This window comes from Marmota monax, unplaced genomic scaffold (assembly GCF_021218885.2).
Source record: "Marmota monax isolate L192 unplaced genomic scaffold, Marmota_monax_Labrador192_F-V1.1 WCK01_AAM20220418_F8-fsc00116, whole genome shotgun sequence".
Classification (NCBI taxonomy): Eukaryota; Metazoa; Chordata; class Mammalia; order Rodentia; family Sciuridae; genus Marmota; species Marmota monax.
Genome location: NW_026695220.1, coordinates 5,431,156 through 5,453,893, shown reverse-complemented (window position 1 = coordinate 5,453,893; position 22,738 = coordinate 5,431,156). Strand labels below are relative to the sequence as shown.

The 22,738-nt window shown below is 32.4% G+C and overlaps 1 protein-coding gene across 1 annotated transcript in view; it reads left to right on the top strand.

Moving 5' to 3' along the window:
* Eys (eyes shut homolog) overlaps positions 1-22,738 on the top strand; it is a 1,592,434-nt gene that overhangs the window by 319,754 nt on the left and 1,249,942 nt on the right. Inside the window, 4 exon segments of the mRNA XM_046432606.1 lie at positions 3,788-3,872; positions 5,601-5,756; positions 15,024-15,088; positions 20,739-20,850. Coding sequence (XP_046288562.1) covers positions 3,788-3,872; positions 5,601-5,756; positions 15,024-15,088; positions 20,739-20,850 — 418 coding nt within the window.

Here is a 22,738-nt window from a genome sequence, read left to right as displayed (position 1 = left end):
TTTCTATTTTGTTTTTGTGTTTTATAACTTTAGCAGTTGAGCTTCATCAGGAATGGACTAAGAAAACTGGCTTAAGAAATAAATGTTTCACAAATTCATTTCTACACTAGTGCTTCTGTACTGACTTAATGTTTTACTTTTGGAAACTGTTTACCATAAATGATGAATTAACAGTTTGAAATGAAATTCCAAATCTGACTGTAAACATTAAGTACATGCTGGCAAATAAGTGTGTGGGATTGCTGGAATAGAATAGTTTGTTTAAACTCAAAAAATTAAATTAAGGAACCATCTTACAGTAACATACCACATAAGACAAAACTAGAGTGAATAAAATAGAAAAGAGAAAATCAATTATGATTCAATAATGCCACTTTCCCGATCAACTAGAAATTATCAAAAGTGCATTTTTTACAGGAAGTTTGATGGCATAATTTTTTGAGTTTTTAATCTGTGAATATTAAGTAGGCTAATTTAATTATGACAGAAAGTACAACAATCAGAATCACCTGAGAGAGAAACATTCATTTTTCCGGGAACATTAAAATTATCTCAAAGCATTTTTATATCATAATTTTAAGTTGTTCTCTTATTATTGTCTATCAACAAACACAGTTTTTCCAAACTTGCATAGAAACCTTAATTTAAGGTGGAATAAAAGAAATGAAATTACAATGATTGTTGTAATTTTTGGTAAATTATGGTTGTAAAATGCTCAATTATCTGACATTAATCCAGAAAATAATACAATGAGAAGGCTTTTGTATATGTTCAACAGGCCTTTCCATAATAGAATTTTGATAATAATTTTTGTTTTAATGAGTTTGAGAAGAATTGGGAACGTTTAGAAGTTGTACTTCTGTTTTTTTTTTAATTCCTTTATGTATCTAACTAAACAATTTATTTGCATGTTTATTTTAGCTGTTACTACATTTTTTTTCTTTATACCATGCAATGCCATTTTAAACTTAGAGCAGTTGCTTTTGTGCCTGGCTAGTTTAGCTTGTGGAGTCAAAATATTAATGCAAACAATGGCATGGATTTGAATATTTTATTGTTTTTGTCCCTTTATATAATGCTGACAGAATAACACCATAATTCAAACAGTTATCTTATGTCGGAACCGCCCTCCGACAGAGGTTGAGGAGAATCACTAGACCAGCTAGTGAGTGTCTCCTGTCTGAGCAAGAGGGTAAGTGTCGCAACCGGGCCCACCAACCAGCCTGGCAAAAATCACAGGGAGTCAGGAGTTGAGTCAGCGGAGATGGCGCAGCAACTCAGTTTATTGTGAGGGAGAGGACTTATATAGAGAGAGGAGAAGAGAAGTGGGGGCAAAGGCAGGGGCCAATCAGAGATCGGAGAGTCCCTCAGATTGGGGTAGCCTAGGCACCCCAGTTACAGAAACAACACCCCATTAGGTATGTGTGCCCCGTTGCTGGGGAGTTATTCTTTGTGTTTGCGGAAGCCATATCTTGGGGTTGTTCAGGCAAGTATATGGAAGCCATTTCTCAAGCTCTAACTGTCATGTACATGGAGAATCACAAAACCAGAATCACAAGACTGGGGATTTCCCAACAGTGGTTTTTCTTCCTCTTTCCCCAGCGATTGCACTTCCATGGTCAGCAGAGGTCCCAACAATCTTATGAATATATACCTTGACTAAAAACATGTATGTTTTTGTCAGCATTTTCGTTTTTGTGGTCAAAAAAACTTGACAAGAACACATAGAGGAGAAAAAGTTTATTTGAGGTTACCTTTTCAGAGGTCTCATTTCATACACAACTGACTCCATTGTTCTGGGCCCAAAGTGAGGCATAACATCATGGTAGAAGGGCATAGAGAAGGAAAGCAGGATGACAATCAGAAAGGAGGGGGTGTGGCCAGGAGGGAGTACTGTGCAGTGCTGTGCTTACCAGGGACAAAATGTAAACCCCCAAAGCCACGCTCTAGTGATCTACCTCTTCCAGCCACACCCTACCTCCTTACAGTTGGAAACCAGTTAATCCACATCAGTGGATCAATGCACTGATTAGATAAAGTCTTTCATAAACCAATAATTTCACCTCTGAAGATTCTTTCATTGTCTGACACATAAGCGCTTGAGCGACACTTCATATATAACACATAACAATGTACCTTTGTACCTTATGTGAAAATGTCTTTGTAAAGAGAGCAAAACTACACAAATGACTGTGATAATTTTTGATTACTAATAGGTTTATTCATGCATAGACTTGCATGAATAATGTACTTTACAGGGAGCCCCAGAAGATTTGTATATGAAACTGTCCTGCTCCCATGTTTGGCACTGTTCTGTTTAGAGGGGTATACAATAAGCCACATCCTCACTGGTTTCTCACCCCTGGGTCTACCTCAGTTGAGTGTGGACTACAGTACTTCTTTCTAAGACTCATGATTCTCAGTCTGGTTTCTACCTGGTTTGGATATGAGCTCCAAAGAGTTCTCTGAATATCTGAGAGTTGTTAACTTAGATGGGGAAACACATTTCTGGTAGTTAATTTAAAGGAATAGTTGCTTACATAGGTGTGTTCAATACCCCTTATTCTCCCTACATGTTTCTTACTGCTTCCCAAGTCCCTAATACAGAGGTTCTCAGCATGCTTTTTACCCAGAACACTGTGTGTGAGAGAGGGAGAATACACATAGATTAGTAATTCACTCTAACCACGTAGAGGATAATTTCCACTTTGGACTCAGACAAAACAAAATTTGAATACAAATTTTATTGTATTTTACGTATGTAACCATAATATGTTTTACTGTCTAACTCCAAGGAATTCCATCTCTAAAATTGTGATAATATTTGTTCATAAATCTGCTTGAAGTCTGGGAAGGTGGCTCAGTGGTTGAACAATTACATAGCACACATGGGTGTGATCCCCACGACTGCAAAATAAAAAAATAAATCTGTCTCTAAAGCAGAAAAATATTTATTAAAGCAATTTAAATGATATTTCCACATTATAAATTCAATACAATTATTTACTAATTTAATGCCAACATATTACTGTTATTAACAAGTATAAAAATAAAATTACTTTCTATGACATAAAATTGATTTGGCCTTTATTATTCTGAATATATACATAAGTCTTTATATAAGAAATTTTAAATAATTTGCATGTAAATGAAGCCTGATTCCACTTGAGCTCTTTTGCATATTTTATTTATTGTGAATGAGAAAACACAAAAATATTTTTAATGCTGAATGTGATCATGGAAAAGTTACTAAAAGTTAACCATATTATAACAAATGTATAGTATAACATCCATAACTATTAAATTTTAGGAATTTTATCTGACTCATTACATATTCCAATAATTATAGAAATAAACCAGTTCTAAATGTAATTTTGTCTCATATTGTCCATATTACCTCTTATTTAATCTGTATGAGACACCTTATAATTTGGTATTTTCTAAAGATAGAAACATCAGACAAACATATTTGATTTCAGTCATTTTTTTACTAATATTAAATATCAATAAAATGGAGCTTTTAAAATGCCACAATAAAAGAATGATGAAATATATTTCCGAATTTACTTGAATTTTATAGACATTTTCTTTGGAGAATTTAATTTGTATAAATAATAGTTATGACCTATCATTCTCACCTTTAAAACTGTCCAGCAAAAATAAAATGTGATGTTACAATTCTCTTACAGTTAAATTATGTAGCCATCATCTAGACTATAAAGTATGTTCTGTTTCCTCAAATCTTGCTTGATTTACTATTTTTGTGTTTAATTTTCTTTTCTATCAGACAAAAACTGCAGCAGATATTGACAAGTGTATGTCCAAAAGCTGTAAAACTCGAGGTGTAGGATTTTACTATAGTTGTCTACCAGGTAAATAATCAGACATTTATATATTTGAGGCCTATGAAATGAACTTTCTTTCAAATGAATGTTTTTCAATTCACTGGAGTTTAGCTCTAATGTGTTAACAACTCTCTAAGAGTTCTTATAATCTCCATAGAAATATTAGACTGTGAAAAAGACACATTTAGTTTTCCATGCATTTCTAGAACTATATCAAAAATTCAGCAACTAGGGCTGTATAAACCTGGTATCATAGCAGCCTTTTGAACTAAGACAAATAGTAACACAATATTTAGGAAATTCATTGTAAGCTCTTAATTGTAGAATTTCTTCAGAGATTGTTAATGTTTATTTCTCTTTTTTTTCTATTAAAAAGTTTGAGTAAACATGTGCCTATGTCAGCACATAAATTATCTAGAACTATGTAAAAAGATGTTAATTGATATAAGTAAAAGAACCATAGATGTTTATTTAAGATTTCCATCCTCTAAACAATCCTTAATAAATTGAAGGTGAAAAGTTTTATAATAAGTTGTTGGTGACTCTAAAAACATTTAATAAATGTGAATCCATGTGGGCAGTGTTTTACTACATCCTAGCATCACTGCATTGTACAAGTGAGTAGAAAAATATTAAGTCCTTGATTTTTAATACATGCACTCAAATTCCTGGTTGGATATAAACATAGTCTGAAACCTTCTGAAATGTTCAAAACAGTGACTAAGAACTCATGTTCTCAACTTTAATTCCTCCTACAAATATACTTAATATAACAAGAAGATAGCTTGAGAAACACAACATGAAATGAAAATTATATACATTTTTTTAGGCAGTGATTTTTAGTGTAATTATATACAGTGACTTCTTGCTTATACCAAGTGATTTTAATATCTCCTCAAGGTCTTCATCTGTGGAAATTACTTAAACTATTAGCTAATACGCCTTAGTTCTTATAGTAAGTTTGTCTGAACATTTATTCTGCTTTTCCTGCGTGCAATGGTCGCATGTCAGTCTACCAAGTCATATTTCTCTCTTAAAACAGAGGCCTGAATTTATCTGGCACCGTATTCAATTATATTCCTTCAAACTTTCTAACTTAAAACCCTCTCTAAAGAATTCCTCTGTCGCACAGAGCAGCTTCTTTCTTTGCACTGTTCATTTCTATGATCTGTCTTTGCCATGGATGCTATTGCTATGCTATCATTTTGTGCCCACTGCCTCACTGTTGGGAATGTTGTTATAAATTCTGTTCCTGTGTGGGAAGTGGAAGTCTCTTGTTGCAATTTAACCTGAAAAGAAATTTAACAATATGTCTTTTATAAGATTTTTAAGTTTTCTTAAACAATGACCCAGAGGAGTTTTTATTTAATAACATTTTACCTTATGGTTTCTCCAAGTTCTCACAAGGACCTTGAGTAGAAGCAGACATGTTCATAAAGCACTGAGGAAAAGGTTGTATGAAATTCACTCAGAAAATCATTTAGGAGTTGCAATACAAGTGAAAACACAATTTTGTGTTGTTATATCCATGATGAACCTGAGATTTCCATGTTGGTCTAATCATAGATGCTGAAGAAATGAATAATTACAGAGTTCAGAGACAATACTTGCCATGGTATCAGGAAATTCCAGTCTCAAAGAAAATTGTACATCTCCAATTTTCAGAAAAAAATCTAGTTTTGTATTTTCATTTTTTATTGATGAAATACATAAAATCACATAAAATTAATGTATGTCTTAACAAGATCTTATTAGGTGAACAAAATAACAACCACCAGGTGAACAAAAGAACTTTACCAGATATAGTTGAAGATCTCTATATGCCCTATGACAATACAAACCCCTCCTTTTTGACACCAGAAATGATACCAGTGTTGAAAATTGGGATCCAGGTGTTACCGATGTTGACCGGTGAGGAGTCCTTGCTTCCCCAGTGTTGAAGAATAACGCCAGAGAAGCACATCGAGGCAAGGTCAGAGTGGAAAGTAGAAGCTTTATTAAAGGACAGCAGAAACGACTTCTCCTGGAGGAAGAAGGGGACCCAAGAGATGGAATCCATTGAAGGACAAATGTGTTCCCCTTTTTATAGTTCTTTCAATGATGGAATGTAGGTGGGAAGGCCTGAAGGGTGGGACACAGGTGGTCCAAAGAAATGATCTGGGCAGGAAGGACTTTTAAGTCAGCATCTTCAAGTTTGCTGGGAGCTGTTCATTAACACTTCTTTGGGATGGGCTCTGGGCCTTGGGGACATTAACATGAGTTGTCCTGGTTTCCTGGACTTCATTAACATTCCAAGAGTTGTTCAGCTTTTCCCGGAATTCATTCTCAACATGGCCTCCATTTTGGATCTTACTAGATATTAGACCTGATTTACCTAACTACACTGACTACCTAACTTTAAATCTGGCTTCACAGGTCCCCTGGTGTTGAAGATTGAAAGCTTGAGAAACACTAAGGCAAGAGCAAAAAGTTTTATTTTTCAAACAGAGAGAAAGAGAAGAGGAACTCCTCTTCAGAGGAGGGGATCCAAAGCTAGTGTCCCAGGGAATGGGAGTGTCCTGCCCCTTTTATAGGTCTTAAGTTTCCTTTCTTCTCTTGCCCTCTCCTCTTCTTACCTTGCCCAAGTGATCAAAAGGTAGATAAAACAAAAGGCAGGAAAGGAGCTGTCCAGGTGTACAGGCAGGAAGGGAGACACTCAGAAGGCATTCATTAACAACTCCTTGCTGGGAGGAACAATTCCCTGGAGCCAGGTAACCTTGGTAACTGGTTGTTAGAGGTGGGATGTACTCTGGAGGTATTAGCATTTTATTTCCTTTTGAATCACCCAAATCTTCCTGACCCAATCATTTATTTTTTACACTGACTGTTCTTTTTCCCCCTCACTTTCCACAAAAGTAACTCAAATGAATTATATAGAAAAAATTAGTTGCTTTTCCAATATATTTTTTTGAAATGCTTATTTCCTGACACCAGAGTTTAGTTGTATGTCTTTTAAAAATGTGTTTTTAAAGTAAATGGAAAAATTACATTCTTTTCTGGAACTGCCAATTCAAATCCAGAATTTCTGGCAGTCTCTAATTTACAATGGTCTGACTTTTGATATTTTGACTTTAAAACAGTACAAAGCTGGGCTGGGAATATAGATCAGTGGTAGAATGCCTGCCTAGCATGTGGAAGGCCCTGGGTTTGGTCCACCTATGCCCAAGGGGAAAAAAAAATACTAAAAAAAACTATGTGCGTTCAGAAGAAAATGCACTTCATAATTTGAATTTTGGTCTTGTCCTGGGCTAGCAGTATGTAATATATGGCAGGATACTCTGTACTGCACACCAGCACTGAACTGCTGCTCCCAGCCATTCTCACAGTCATGGGGGTCAGTATTCTGAGTGCATTCAGGGTAGACCTAGTAAAGTTTGATACATTTAATTTTAAATGTACTCTCAATTTGTGATATTTTCAATTTAAATGAGATTTAGTGTTTTCTGTTATTTGTGTTCATTTAGGCATTTTCACTGTCTATAAGGATACTTTCATGTTTCTGATTCTTTGTGTTTTAATAATTTTTTATTTAAGTGAAACGTGCTGTTTTATTTTTGCTCATTTTCATACATTAATAGCCTTTCTGGTATTTAAAAAGAGACAGAGTTCAGGGTAGCTCCTTTCTGTTCACAGGGCTCTGTTCATGGTTTTGTTTATTAATTGATTATTGTTTCAGTATATGGTGGCTTGCCAGCCGAAGTCTCAGATTTGTTCCCAGACCCCAGTTTCTCAAATCTTTCTTTCTATTTTCCCTATTCTGCTCAATTTCTATTTTATGCTCAGCATTTTCTCCCTGTAGGTGATGTCTTGTTTTGAAAGAGACCTTTGGCAGCTTAATTGTGTGAGTTTATAGGAATACATTTACCTGGAGAATTTAAATCTTACACACACACACACACACACTCACACACACACATATAAATGGTGCACCATATGGTATATCTCTTGGTATATCTATATATTGTATATTGTTTAAATCAGGTTAAACATATCTGCATATCTGTCTCCTTAATCATCAATCATTTCCTCATGTTGAAAATATTCAATATCTTTCGTTGTAACTTTTCAAGATATATAGTACATAAATGTTTTTTTTAAAGAGAGAGAGAAAGAGAGAGAGAGAGAGAGAGAGAGAGAGAGAGAGAGAGAGAATTTTTTAATATTTATTTTTTAGTTCTCAGTGGACACAACATCTTTGTTTGTATGTGGTGCTGAGGATCGAACCCGGGCCGCACACATGCCAGGCGAGCGCACTACCACTTGAGCCACATCCCCAGCCCCAATAGTACATAAATGTTATCCATAGCAACATCATTATGCAATATCATGCCAGAACTTCTTGCTACTAACTGTAATTTAGTCCCCAATCCCTCCTCCTGTCCTACAATCCTTGTCATTCTCTTTTCAGCCTATATGAGATCAATTTTTTAGGTTCTACATATGGGTGAGATCAGCCAGTACTAGTCTGTGAAGCTTATCTTATTTAATGTAATGATCTCTAGTTTCATCCATGTTGTCACATATTACAGAATATCATTCCATTTTCCATTGCTTGTCCATTATTAATAGTGCTAAAATAAACTTGGGAGTGTAGATGTCTCTTCAGCAGAATGACTGTATCTCTTTTGGCTTATACCCAGAAGTGAGGTTGCTGAATCACATAGATAGTTCCTTTTTACTTTTTGGAAGGATCCCATGATAATTTACATTCTCATCAACAGTGTGCAAGGCTTCACTTTTTTCCACACCTTTTACCAGCAGGTGTTATCTTTATTATCTTTATTCTTTTTGATAGTAGCCATTCCTAGTAGGGTGAGGTGATAGCTCCCAGTGGTTTGATTTGCATATTCTTGGTAATTAGTGATGTTGAACATTTTTTTTCATGTACCTGTCTGACACTTTTATGTCTTCTTGTAAGAAATGTCTAGTTATGTCTATTTTCCATTTTTAAATTGAGTTATTTGTGCTGTTTGTTTTATTGGCTATTGAGTTTTGGGGAGTGCAAAGAGTATATTGACCCCTTGTCAAATGTGTACTTTGCAAATATATTCTCCAATTCTATAGGTTGCCTCTTCATTCTGATGCGAATTTTATTTATCTATTTAAATTTATTTTCCTGAGAAGATAAATAAATAAATATATACATTTTAAAATTTTTAATGCAATCCCATTTATTTTATTTTTTTTTTCATGTACTTTTGGAGATTTATCCAAAAAGAATCCTTCTCATTCCAATGTCCTAAAACATTCCATGTTTTCACTCAGTACTTTCAGAATTTCAGGACTTAACATTTAAGTCTTGAATCCAGTTTGAGTTGATTTTTGTAACTGGTGAAAAGTATATATCTAGTTTCATTTTTCTGCATGTGTATGTCTAATTTTCTCAGCACTACTTGTAAAGACTGTTCTTTTCATCAGTACATGTTTTTAGCACTTTTATTGAAAATCTGTTCTTCTCTTGTACTCACATATTACAGTAGTACAAGAAGTCCTTTCAAGTTCTACTCTCTTCTCAGGTTGCCTTTCTATGCTTGCCAGAGTATGTGAAAGCTATTTGAGGGTTCTGTTTTCCTTGTTCAAATTATGGATGTGATTCTATCCATTCTCTAGACCCTGACTGATGCACTCATTGATTTCAGGCTGCAATACTATTTCATACATTCTAAAGCACATTTTTTTGTTCATAGTCTATCATTTCTAAAACCAGACAGCCAACAGTTGATAGTGGGTTTATCATGTTTGTGTTACATCTAGCATATATCTCATTAAATATGATAGTTTTTTTTTGCTATAATCTCTGTCCTAAAATCTAATTTTCATGGCCTAAAAGTATATAATTATTTTATTGTGTCCACATACTCAGAAGAAATATACTGTCCTTGGGTGGAAACATTTATTTTAATACTGATTTTATAAATTACTTGCTGGAAGACTTTAGATCAATCTAGAAATTAAAAATTTCAACTGAATTTTCCACACAAATTTCTTTACCTCTTTTTGAGTGTATGTAGCTTTCTCTTTCTCTAATTAATTATGTTTCTTTCCTCTTTCTGATCCAACAGACATAGATCATTAGGATTTATGTAATAAGAATAGATATCAAACTTTTAAAATATATTGACATTTTCTTCCTTAAAAGACCATTTTCATAAACTGTTTAAAAGTAGGGTTAGGAAATAGAGCATGAACTTTCTCTTCTCTGTCCTTTTAGGAATACAAATTCTCCACACTAAACATGACTTATCACAATTGAATGACCAGTCCCATTTGATATTCGTCCACAGTTAAGCAGATATTTTTAGCTCATCTCCCAATTGTTGTATGCACAGTATCTCATTAGTACCTTCAAAGTGCATTTGTAACTATTTGTGAATGAATAAATACTTTCACTACAGTGAGATTAGTGTATGATTAGCAAGTGTCTCCTAAGAAAGGAACTGATTTGAAAGCATAAAATCAAACCAATTTAGATAGCTTCCCTGATGAATTCAAGCTTGAATCAATTTGTACTCAGTCTTTTGAATGTGTTGTAATTTTGACTAAAAACTGAAACGAGATTATTTCTGTAAATCTAATATCTCCTTTCTGAAGTGCTCTCTGATATAAAGTCTACTGTACCATGAAATAGGTCTGTTGTACTTTTCCTTTCAAGTCTGATGGCATGCCTAATAAACTCCTGCTTCATTATATAGTAAAAGTACTCATTTCTGAGACTAAGCATTATAGGAAAATGGGTTTCCATATTGTTATTCCACCTGATAGACTATTAGAAAATCTGCAAGTGTATAATTACCAAGAGTAATCTTGTTATTACCAATTGTTCATGACCTGGAAATAGGTTCAAATTTGCTAACAGTACAATCAGAGATAATTTCTAACATTTAAGTAGCTCATAGCTTTAAAAACTTACATAATTTCACTAAATTCATCTTATCAGTTATAATAACAATGTTCATGTTTGAACAATGACAAAAGTAACATTTAATTAGAACACTTATATTATTTTATTAATGATGTATTAATATGGGGTCCTGGGTGGGAACAAGAATAAAATGAGTTGATATTAACCCAAGTTTTTGTGCTGTTTTGGAAATGCCCTATCATCAACAATAGGTCCTTAGCCCTATTTTTCCACTGCAATTGAATTAATTGAACTAAAAAATTTGAAAAACAAATAAACAAAAGTAGTTAATCTGGTTATTTTGTATTAATGCCATTAAATTTTATCTATAAATATCCCCAAATAGCCAGTATCATGACATTTATTGGTTAGGTCCTTATAGAAATGAACATAGAAAAAGATGGAAGGAAAAGAAGACATTTAAAACTAAAACATGTGACATATTATTTTGTATGTTGTAAAAAAAATAGGAGTTTATAAGGCCCATCATCAGTTCTAAAAGTTTGATAAACATGAATGGCAATACTGTAAAGAGGAATTGATACTTATCTGACTTTGTGTATTTTCATTTAAAAGTTACTGCTTTCCAAAACACGAATTCTACATAAGTAGATCCTATGATTTATTCTTTAAGACTAAAAAAATTCAATCATCATTAACCAATCAAGAGCTTCTATGTAGCAATGCTAATATTTTTAGTCAACAAAATTTATCACAATTATGAGAACATTTTCAATTCATAACAAAGACCCTCTGATTTATTTGTGTATTCGTTTTCATCTGCTTTCTTAACTTATTCTCTCCATCATGTGATTAGATAATGTGCAGTCTCAGCACACATGGACTCTTGACCAGGACAAACAGGCCCAGTGGCTCCCTGAGGGCTCAATTGCCCAGGGAATCAAGTCAGCAGACAGTCAGCTTCTTCTAGGCCTAGCATCTGGGCTCTGTGGTAGAGTCTACATGTAGACATTAAGATTAAATAGCAAACTTTCTATCTAGACACATAAGGTAGACCCTTCCTTCCTGCCTATTCAACCCCTTTGTCTAAGGTATGAGGTATTTGCTTCTCAGCTTCCAAGGCATAAATTCACAGTTTTTACAATTCACTTCCATAGAATCAACAACTTTCAGGGTTTAGGACAAATTACAAAAGAATATAGAATATGAAGTATTTTAAATCACAGAATAAAGAAATTATAAAACACTTGAGATTACTATGTATGAAGCAGAACTGTTATTATCTGGATTGCTTTTTCATCAGTGAATCATTCCTAAAGTATGACTTCTCTGGGAGAAATGCATCACAGTTTGACTTGGCTTATGATGCAAGCAGTTTAAGACATATGAGTGAAATAATAATCATCAAGAAGCTGATATTAAATGTGGAAAAGGAAACCTTTTTTAAAAGTATATGTATTTTAAGGTGAATGGAATATAGTGCACTAGTGGAACACCATTGTGTTCAATCTGCAATAGTGTAAATACAAAAAAAAAGTTGTATGTATTAATGTAGATTTATCAATTAGAACAAATGCAATGCTTAGATGGTGGTGGTGTTCATGGGGGGTATTATGTGTGTGTGAGGGCAGAGGACAGAGGATACATGGGAATGCTCAGTACTTTCTGTCCATCATGGCTCTAAACCTAAAACTATTTAAACAATAAAATATGTAGAATGTTATTTTGTTTACCTAGAAACTCAGAATTTTAAAAACAATCATGAGTGTTATATTATTGGTTGTATTCAAATGAGGTATGCTTAATAATTTGATTGTCAAACATAGTTTACAGCTCACTGAGTCAAACAAATTTTATGTAAATTCCATCTACACTTTGGAATAAAAGCTCTAAAATCATATATATGTACCACTTCAATGCAACTTACTGTTGTCAGTCATGTGGAACACAGTTTGAAATTTTTAAAAATCAATCACATATAGGGCTGGGATTGTGACTCAGTGATAGAGCACTTGCCTAGAATGTATGAGGCACTGGGTTTAATCAGCAGCAGCACATGTAAATAAATAAATAAAATAAAGGTATTGTGTCCATCTACAACTAAAAAAAGATACTTTAAAAATCAATCACAAATTCTATTTCTGGCAATATTTTTAATACTCATTATATCACTTGGAATTTTAGAATTTTGTTAGTTATTCATCCAAAACTGGACTAAAAATAATTTTTGATATTTTGCAGACACAATGCCATTGTTATTTGTGTGTATTTAGTCACTGTTAATTTTTTATTAATTTAACAAATATTTTTGAGGATTAATATGTGTCAGTGGCAGGGATACTATAATGGATTTTCTTTTTGTAATCCTATATTTTTTCCATGAAAAATATACACACATATACAACTGACTTCTGTGGAAATTATAAACAGCAACAAATTTAGAAATGTCTACCTTTGATGGAATGAACAGGGAAGAAACTATCTTATATCATCTTTGATCAAGTATTTGAAAGTTAGGTGGATACTTTGTTGTTTTTTTAAAATATATTTTTTAGCTGTAAATGGATCTTTTATTTTATTTATTTACTTACATGTGGTGCTGAGGATTGAACCCAGGGCCTCACACATGACAGGCAAGTGTTATACCACTAAGCCACAACTCCAGCCCCTGGATGATGTTTTTGTAGATGATTCTGTGAGCTTTTCTTTCTTTCTTTTTTTTTTTTTTCCCAGCATAACTAGCATACCAATATTTTAAACATTTATCATTTCATTCTGGTACAACATTCAAAATCCTCTATTCTGGCTACTTTGAAATTAATAATACATGATCCGCATAGATTAAAGAGGATAAAAGGCAAGGAGCAAGAGAAAAGACTTGTCAATGAGTATAAAGTTAGCAGGAGTAACTTCACATATTCTCTGCATAGTAAGCCAAGTAAGTCAATAGTATGCGGTGTCCTTGTTTACTTCCCTGAAGTGCTCCACCTAGAACACCGTGCCTTAGAGGGTAAATATAAGGCTTAGGGAAAGTTGCAATAGTGATCAAGGCGTCATCTTGGCCTGCCAAGTTTCCCCTCTACAGATTTATGTTCATTGTACTCTAAGAGAGAATGTATATTAACACAGATATAATATGATTTAAAAACCAAGATTTGCCTGAAATTTTAAAGTGTCAAATTTGAAAATCAAAAAGCAGATAAATACCTTACTTGTTGATATCTTCTCAGACCCTTTTTATGTGTGAGACCATAAATCTCTATCCTTGTTAGTTAGGACTGCTTCAATAGACCATGTGAGAATTAGTCAGAAGGGGTAGAAAGCAAGTGAAGCCTGAAATAACTAAGATTTAATGACTTATTTATTTATTATTTTAGTAACATGAGCTGATAAGACTGTAGAATTCAGGTTGATTTAGGAAAACTGGTATCAGATATCTCAGAGATTTATTTGAGAAGACAAGACTGGGTGTAGGAATGAGGATGGATTTTACTAAGCCATCCATGTTTCTCAGACTTCACTAGAAAACCAGAAGATTATCATCTTAAGAATATAAATAAATACCTGGTTATTTTCTTTTGAAAGTTGAAAACTGAAGGATTGTATGAATCTTCCTAATATCTCGTCTGTCACAAGACAACTTTAAAGTTTCCTACAGCTTCACAATACTTTAGGCATGTTTCCTCCTGCCCTTGGTCCATGACCTTCTCAGACAACCACTTTAAACAATCCAAATGGCCTAAATACAGAGGTGTCTCCCCTTCCTATTTGAGAGCATTTACTTCAGAATCCATATTTTTAAAAGCTTTTCTCTGCCCTCAAAAAGCATTCATCTTTTTAAAATCCTCTTATCAGTTTTACACACACAAAACTACCTTCCTGAGGGAACTGTGTCCCATCTCTTTGAAATCATTAATAAAAATAGTACCTTTTCAGTAAGAGGTTAACATTAGTAAGCATCTGGATCCCAGTTGTAAAGCTGATTCCCATCTTGAAGATTGAGTAAAGTTATCTTTCTCTGGAGTAGAGCCAAATAGCAAACACATATAGCCTATGAGTTCTCCCAACTCCGTTCTTTAAAACTGTCTCATATGGGGGTCTATTCTTTCTCCTCCATTGTGATGGCTGTGAATAAAATCTGTGTTGTGTGTTTAACTTTGTAGGCAATGAGTTTTTACATTGGCAATAAGTATCTCAAAATTATGTGATCTTAAAGTTCCCACAAAGTTCTGAGAGCTTATTTTAATTATTTGTGTAAACACTGTTGTTTGCTAAAGCATGTGTCCTGGTGATTGCTGTCTTCATTAGAAAAGCCAAGCACCAGCTCCCACAGTATGTATTGGTGAGTATAATCTAAAACATTTTTCTAACCAATATTTATCAAAAGTTAAACTGAGGTATGGGAAAGTACCTTATAAGGAGGGTTGGAATCCTCTTATTCTTCAGATATTCCATGATACATTTCTAAACATAGTTAATTTTTTACAAATGTGTTTAATTCCTACAGAATTATTTTCCCTGGCTTGAATTTTGGTGTGTATGAAAACAGATTATATTGAAGGTATCTTTAACAAGCACTGATAATAAAAATCTTCTTTTAATATATGCATGAATATCTTAGAAAATTTACTCTTGTTCTTTATAGGAGGCCCCTCTAGCTGTATTTCTTTTTGGTCTTAGTGTCAAGAGCATTTGTTCTTTCTCATGAGTCAATAATATTTTTTATATAAAAAAAAAACTTGGATATAGTATATAATGGGCACACTTTTGCTCTTAAATCATGCTAGAAATATTAGAGCCATAATAATGGCCCAATGAAAGTGATAGGTCTTTAGGTATAGCATTTTTTTTTTACATTTTCTTGAGCTCACTTTATAAAACACACCACTTTTCACCTCCTCTATTTCCAACTTGAATCTAAGATTTCTCATTGATTTCATGTGCTTTCAGATTTTCTTCAAGAAAGGCCAGGCTGTTGTATAGACCTGGGCAGGTAGATGACTACAGGGATTGCTGATTTGTTATGATAATTAGAAGTCACCAAGAAATCTGGAATTCCTACTGCAGCTGCTTGGGGTTGATGCTTGATAGGTATCCTTAATTAAGATTTTATGGATTCAAGATACCTATAACAGCTAGCATGTTTACAGGAAGATGAAACCAGCAGAGATGAGGGGGGAAATGCATGATATTTGACAACCAAAGGAATCACTCTATGGACACACGAATTACAGAAATATGTAGGGTGATTTCATGGAATAAGAGATCCCATTAAAGTTTATGACATAAGAAATGAAAATTCCTACAGTAGATTACTTAAATTTGAGTTATATTTCTGTGACTTATCAGATGAGAGAAATAGAAAGCTGTATATGACCTCTATCCATTTAAGTTCCACTTTTAAAATGTAGACAAGAATATTACTTGTGTCAGGAAGTTTTTGTGGAATTGCAGAAATGGGTAGATGTAAACATATAAACACTGTGTAATTGTGGTCCATCTTGTTTGACCTAGATATGTATATATGTGGCTGTGTAACCAATGTGATTCTGCAACCTGTACACTTGGAAAAATGAGAAATTATACCCCATTTGATTCAAATGTATGATATGTCAAGATCATTGTATTGTCACGAGAAACTAATAAAAAAAGAAGAAGAAAAAGAAAGCCAATAATAATAATAATAATAATAATAATAAACTCTTGTTTGACCTAGATATATATAAACTCAGAAATGGGCAATTTCAGAGAACTTTATTGGGAAAATCCCTTGTATCTAAAATAACAGCACAAGATGTACAAAAACACCATGTTTTTTTATAGTTAAAGAAAGCAGTTTTTTTCTTTTTTTTAATAAGGTGGAAATCATGCTATCACCTTCATGGCATTTACCTATTGTATTCATGAGTGAACTGAATAAAAATGCCACCTGTAGGCTCTCCTGAAGATAGGTAACAAATATAGATATATATTTTTATTTCTTATATATATTTATTATATATATGATATGTATTAAATTTGTTAGAGATTGATAAGGATATTTCACCATTCTTTGGTTTTTAATATTTTCACAAAGGAGTTCATTTTCCTATATTTATTATTTATCTCTTGTTAAATCCCTTATTTTTGCTGGTATACTATTCATTACTTGTAATAAACCATTATTATAGAAAAATGTCTATTTATTCAAGTAGAGGCATTGGCTATAAATCAATCCTAAAAGATAGTGAAATGAGTTTGTTGTAATGATGAAACTTCTTTCTTTTGTCTGATTGAATAGTTTTCATGAAATATTATAAGAATGGTTGAACATATTACAGAAAAATATACTAGTCATTTTTATGAATTTCAAAAACTAACTTTGTTAATACCTATCTACTTACAATATTTTATAACAGAACATTTTTATAAATGTTACTAAAACAATTGCAACGTATCAAAAATTAAATAATGTTTTAAATCTCACAGATTTATAACAAACTAATTAAAATAATAATATTAAAATAATAAATAATAGAAGGGAAATTAGTATAGTAGAACAAGGAGTTCAGGGGAAGGTAGGAGGGGAGGGAAACGAAAGGTTCTGATGAGTGATATCAATCAAATTATGTTATGTGCCTATGTGATATCACATAATATCCCACTATTATGTATGATTATATGGATCAATAAAAAAGTTTGGTGAAAAAGGTGAGATTAATTAATGAATAAACACTTGGGAGGTCCACAGATACCTTAAACTAATGTGTACATTGAAATAAAATCAAAAGAGCTTCTAATAAAAAAACCATATTCCCAAACCAGATCTTACCTTCAAGTCTGACATAAGAAAACTCTTTTTAATTTGTTCTTTATAGATATATATGGCAGTAGAATTTATTTTTGCATATTATAAATACATGAAATATATTTATAACTTATTCTAAGTTGGATACTATACTTGTTGTTATACATGATGCAGAGTTACTCTGGCTGTATATTACAATTCAAGGTTAGAAAAGATATGTCTGATTAATTCTATATTCCTTGTTCCTATTTTCCCTCCCCAACTTTCCTTCATTCCCACTGTGTAATCTAATCTTCTTCCCCTCCCCATCTTCCTTTGTTGTGTATTAGCATCCACATATCAGAGAAAATATTTGGCCTTTGGTTTGGAGTAACTGGCTTATTTTCACTTAGCATGATATTTTCCAGTTGTATCCATTTACCAGTAAATGCCATAATTTCATTCTTATTTATGACTGAGTAATAATCCATTGTGTATACACACCACATTTCTTTATCTATTCATCTGCTGAAGGACACCTAGGTTGGTTCTGTAGGTTGGCTATTGTGAATTGAGCTATTATAAACATTGATGTGGCTGCATCACTGTAATATGCTGATTTTAAGTCCTTTGGGTATAGACCAAGGAGTGGAATAACTGTATCACATGTGGTTCTATTCTAAGTTTTCTGAGAAATCTCCATACTGCTTTTCAGAGTGGTTTCACCAATTTGCATTCCCACCAGTAGTGTTTGAGTGTACCTTTTTCCCCATATCCTCACCAACATTTACTGTCATTCTGAGTAAAGTGAGATGAAATTCCAGTGTAGTTTTAATTTGCATTTCTCTAATTGCTAGAGATGTTGAATATTTTTTCATATATTTGTTGACCAATCATACTTGTTCTGTGAAGTGTCTGTTCAGTTCCTTTGCCCATTTATTGATTGGGTATTTGGTTTTTTGTTAAGTTTTTTGAGTTCTTTATATATCCTGGAGATTAAGATATATCACTGGCACCTAAGATAGAGAACTACAGACTTTCTCCCATTCTTTAGGCTCTCTGTCCATATTCCTGATTGTATCCTTTTCTGTGAAGAAGATTTTTAGTTGGATACCATCCCATTTATTGATTCTTGATTTTACTTCTTCAGAAGAAATATTTGTAAATAGTTCCTTGTTTCATTTCCTCTGTTACTTCTTTAATTTGCTTATATATCCATCTTGAAATTTGTGATACAATTACGTATGTTATTTGTTGGCTGTTCAATGTGAAAGATAAATCTTTTCTCACTTATCACTGAAACCACCTTTCCTCAATTTTCTCTCAATAGTTCGTATTGTTGATTATTATTAATTTAATTATATCACTAAATTAAATATTAATTTAATTCTGTCAACCACATTAACTTAATGCATTAAATTTTATTTTTTAATAAAATATACATAATTTATCTTGGATTTTATTAATTTAAAAATATAGGTGACTTTACTATTCTACCTACCTCTCTACCAGTTCATCCTTTCTACCTACCAGACTCTATCACCTAGACTTTGCATTTATATTATCATTATCTGACTTTATTACATTCAATTATATTAATGTGAGTATATTTAAGTGTTCTCTGCTTTATCTAAGAGTTTAAAAAGTGATATCCAGCCATCAACATTTACATTATTTTAAATATATAAATATTAACAGAAAAATTAAAGCTAAAATTTCATATTTGTTTTCCAAAGTTTCCTATTTTGCAACTTACAACTATTTGAAGACCAATATTTTATGTCTTCAGGCAGAAGAGGATATGCATTTTACTAAGAAATAAGAGCTTAATATATTAAGTTAATGTAGTCAACAGAAGAATTCTCCAGAAGAATATTTGAATATTTAATTTCTGCAATTTTTTTATTCTCTAGAATGTTTGAATATAAAATATATGTTAGAATTGCTTTACTACATATTAATCTAGGCACAAAAATAGATATATTTAGTTTTCAATACCTATTTTTACTGTTGTAATTAACTGGGTATGTAATTGTGACTTCTTTTCTTACAAGTTTGATGCATAATATACATGACCGAATAAATACATTGAAGTTTTAATAAGAATTCATTCACTTTCATATATGTTTTTAATTTTTTCTCCCTCAACTTAACTTAATGTTCTATAGTTGAATTTCCATTTGCCTTTTCATTTTTTTTAACTGTAAAACCATTTGTGTTTTTATTACTTTGTGTTTTATTTTCATTTTGTTGGTGATAAAAGCAGCATTTCCAATGTAGTTTAGTATGATCATTCCTATTTAGCTGAAAATTATACATTTTTCCTCCTGCCCAACTTATTGTCACTATTTTAGATAACTTTTAACAATAGAGGTAATATATCTATTCATATCATTTGTGAATAATTTGTATCATATGTCAATGTCAATTTTTCTTCTCTTGCTGTAAATTAATAAGAAAACTACCTGTCATTATTTATAAGAGTCAATTTAGTGTCAGTTTAGGTTATGCTTTTTAACTCAGGAAATTAACAATCTAAGTGTTGTAATATGGAAGGTCAAATTTATCAAAATAAGTTAAGGGTGCAATAATAATGGAAAACCTGAAACAGAGAACTGGGCCAAAGAAAATACTAAGACAATATAGTTAATGTATATTTCCTTTTTTTTTCTTCCACATAGTCTTAATTTGTGAAATTTATAGAAAGACATGTGATTCATCATCCTGGCTCCATAACATGTATAAAGCTCACGGGTAGATCCAAATGTCCCTGTTCCATGGATTCATGACTAAATAGCATTTAATAACTGTGGCTTACAAAGAACATTTTGCCTTCAGTGATATACATAAAAATGCTATTGATTCACCATTATATCTATCTCATTAATTTTTATTATCTATATCCTAACATTTGATTTCTTTCCCAATAATTTGAATCATCTATTCCATTCTAGACTCTGAAGCATAAGACAAAGTAGTTAATATCCACGAAGACTTTGAATGCCTACAAACTCCAAGATGTGTCTGCATATTAGTTCTAGTAAGAATTAGTTTCAAATAAGGTGAAATAAGTGAGTTCTGACAATAATATATGACATTCCTTTCTAATGAATTTAGTCTTAGTTAATTCCCCTAAATAGATTAATGTGCTTGGGAAATTTTAAGAATCATAACTGTAACCTGCTTGCCTTATTAAAACTTCACATAATTTTCATTATTTTTCAAGTTACAAGATGTGAAACATACTAATGAGTATGCCTCACAGCCCTTTAAGAAAGCAGCCACCTGCATTGACCAACCAGGTAATTATTTCTGCCAATACATAGTTCCATTTAAAGGTAATGAACACCAAGGGAGAAGAAAAAGCAAACATAATTAACTCTTTAAAAAGCATTTCTATCTCTATTCTGAACTCATTTCAGTCTCCCAACAACATTATTAGTCCTTCATTTTCTTAAAGATAGTTTCTAAAATGACCAACCAATTATCCTTTAGGCAGAAACTAGAGTGAAATAAGCTTCTTTATACATCCATAAAAACAGTTGTGTTTCTTTTTTTTTTCTTTTAGAAAGGCCATCAAAGAAACCAAATAATACAATGAAAACTGAAGTCTATTATAGTCTATCTTATTTTATTTGAAATATTTCCCCCATTAGCAAATGTAAATGGAGAGCTTTTCTTTTCTTATTTCCCCCTAAACTAATCATTTAAATCTTTGAATGTAGCCATAGTTAGTTTGATACACATTGTTATTCAGCTTCCTGTTATTATAACTGTTACCTGAGATAATCAAGTTACAAAGAAAAAAGATTTGCAGCCTCCCTTTGTGATTTTCAGTCCATGATCAATTGGCCTCACTGCTTTTGGGCCTGTAGCAAGACAGCACATCATGAGCACCGGTGTGGCAGAGGAAAGATTGTTCACCTCATGACTTGGTCTTGAAGAGGAACTGGAAGAAGATGTGGCTGGGGTACATTATCTCCTTCAAGGACATGCTTAAATCCACAAGAAGGCCTCCTACTAGGTCTCACCTCTTTAAGTTTTGCTGTCTTTCCATTGCACCAACCTAGGGCCCAAGCATTTAATATATGAGACTTTGGGAGACACTTATCCTAACCACTGCATATGCTAAGCCAATCATGGATATTTTTTATTTACTATCAGGTTTGATTTTTAACTCTTTACCTTCAGTAAAAGTATTTCATTTTTTTCAAAAATCTGAAAATTCTTATTTTGCCTTATAAAAACCTATTTATAAACTATTCTACAAGATAGTATATTCAAAGTTACTCACTGAATATTTCCTTCAGTGTTAGTATCTTTATCCCAGGCCATGAAACTTGAAAACTTTTCAACTAAATTGATTTAGACATTTTTAAATGTTAAACCTATTTATTTTGAACATTATTTTATTAAAACTACTTATCAAAAATTGAAGATTATACAATCCTCTTCATATGTTTAGCATGCAGTTAAACTAAGTTATAGTTTTCTTAGATGTTGAATTGAAATAAAAATATATTTACCTCATTGAATTAAATATAGATAAATTACTGAGGTGTATGATAAAAATACCGTGTTGCCTGCCAAAACTAATACTTATTGTTTAATTGTAATTTCTATGTGATATTCACATAATAGGAAATATTTTGTCATGTTTGAGTATATAAAATGTAAATGTATGTTTATTGATTATACATTCTAAAAGATATATAGGGAATGGTCTAAGTAAATAAAATCAGTTTTCATTTTAAAGATAAAATTTTCCCAGCACTGAGGTCTTCGATACTCATATTATTCACCATTCCTCAGAGATCCATTTGGTTCCAGGTGTAGGCATGAGATTTGGAGATGATCTTTGGATCATGGACACTCCTGAAAAGCTAGAAGATAGGGAAGTGTTAAAAGAGAGAGAGAGAGAGAGATAATGTCAGAGACAAAGGAAATAACTGAAGGCCACTGACTGAAGTTATAATAATTTCAGCAACAAAATTTAAATAAAAGAAACAATGTTATCACCCCAAATGCAAAATTAATATATATGAGGTCATAGTGATTAGTAATTAAAATTAAATGATTGAATAGGTAAATGGGGAGGAATGGAAAATCTTCTATATAGAATATTCAAAAAAATTTACATTAAAGGAGGTGGAACCTAACTCTCTGTTCTTTAAGCTCAGGCAGCATGATAGTAATTGGCCTCCAAAAGAGTCGAATGTGTAAAGA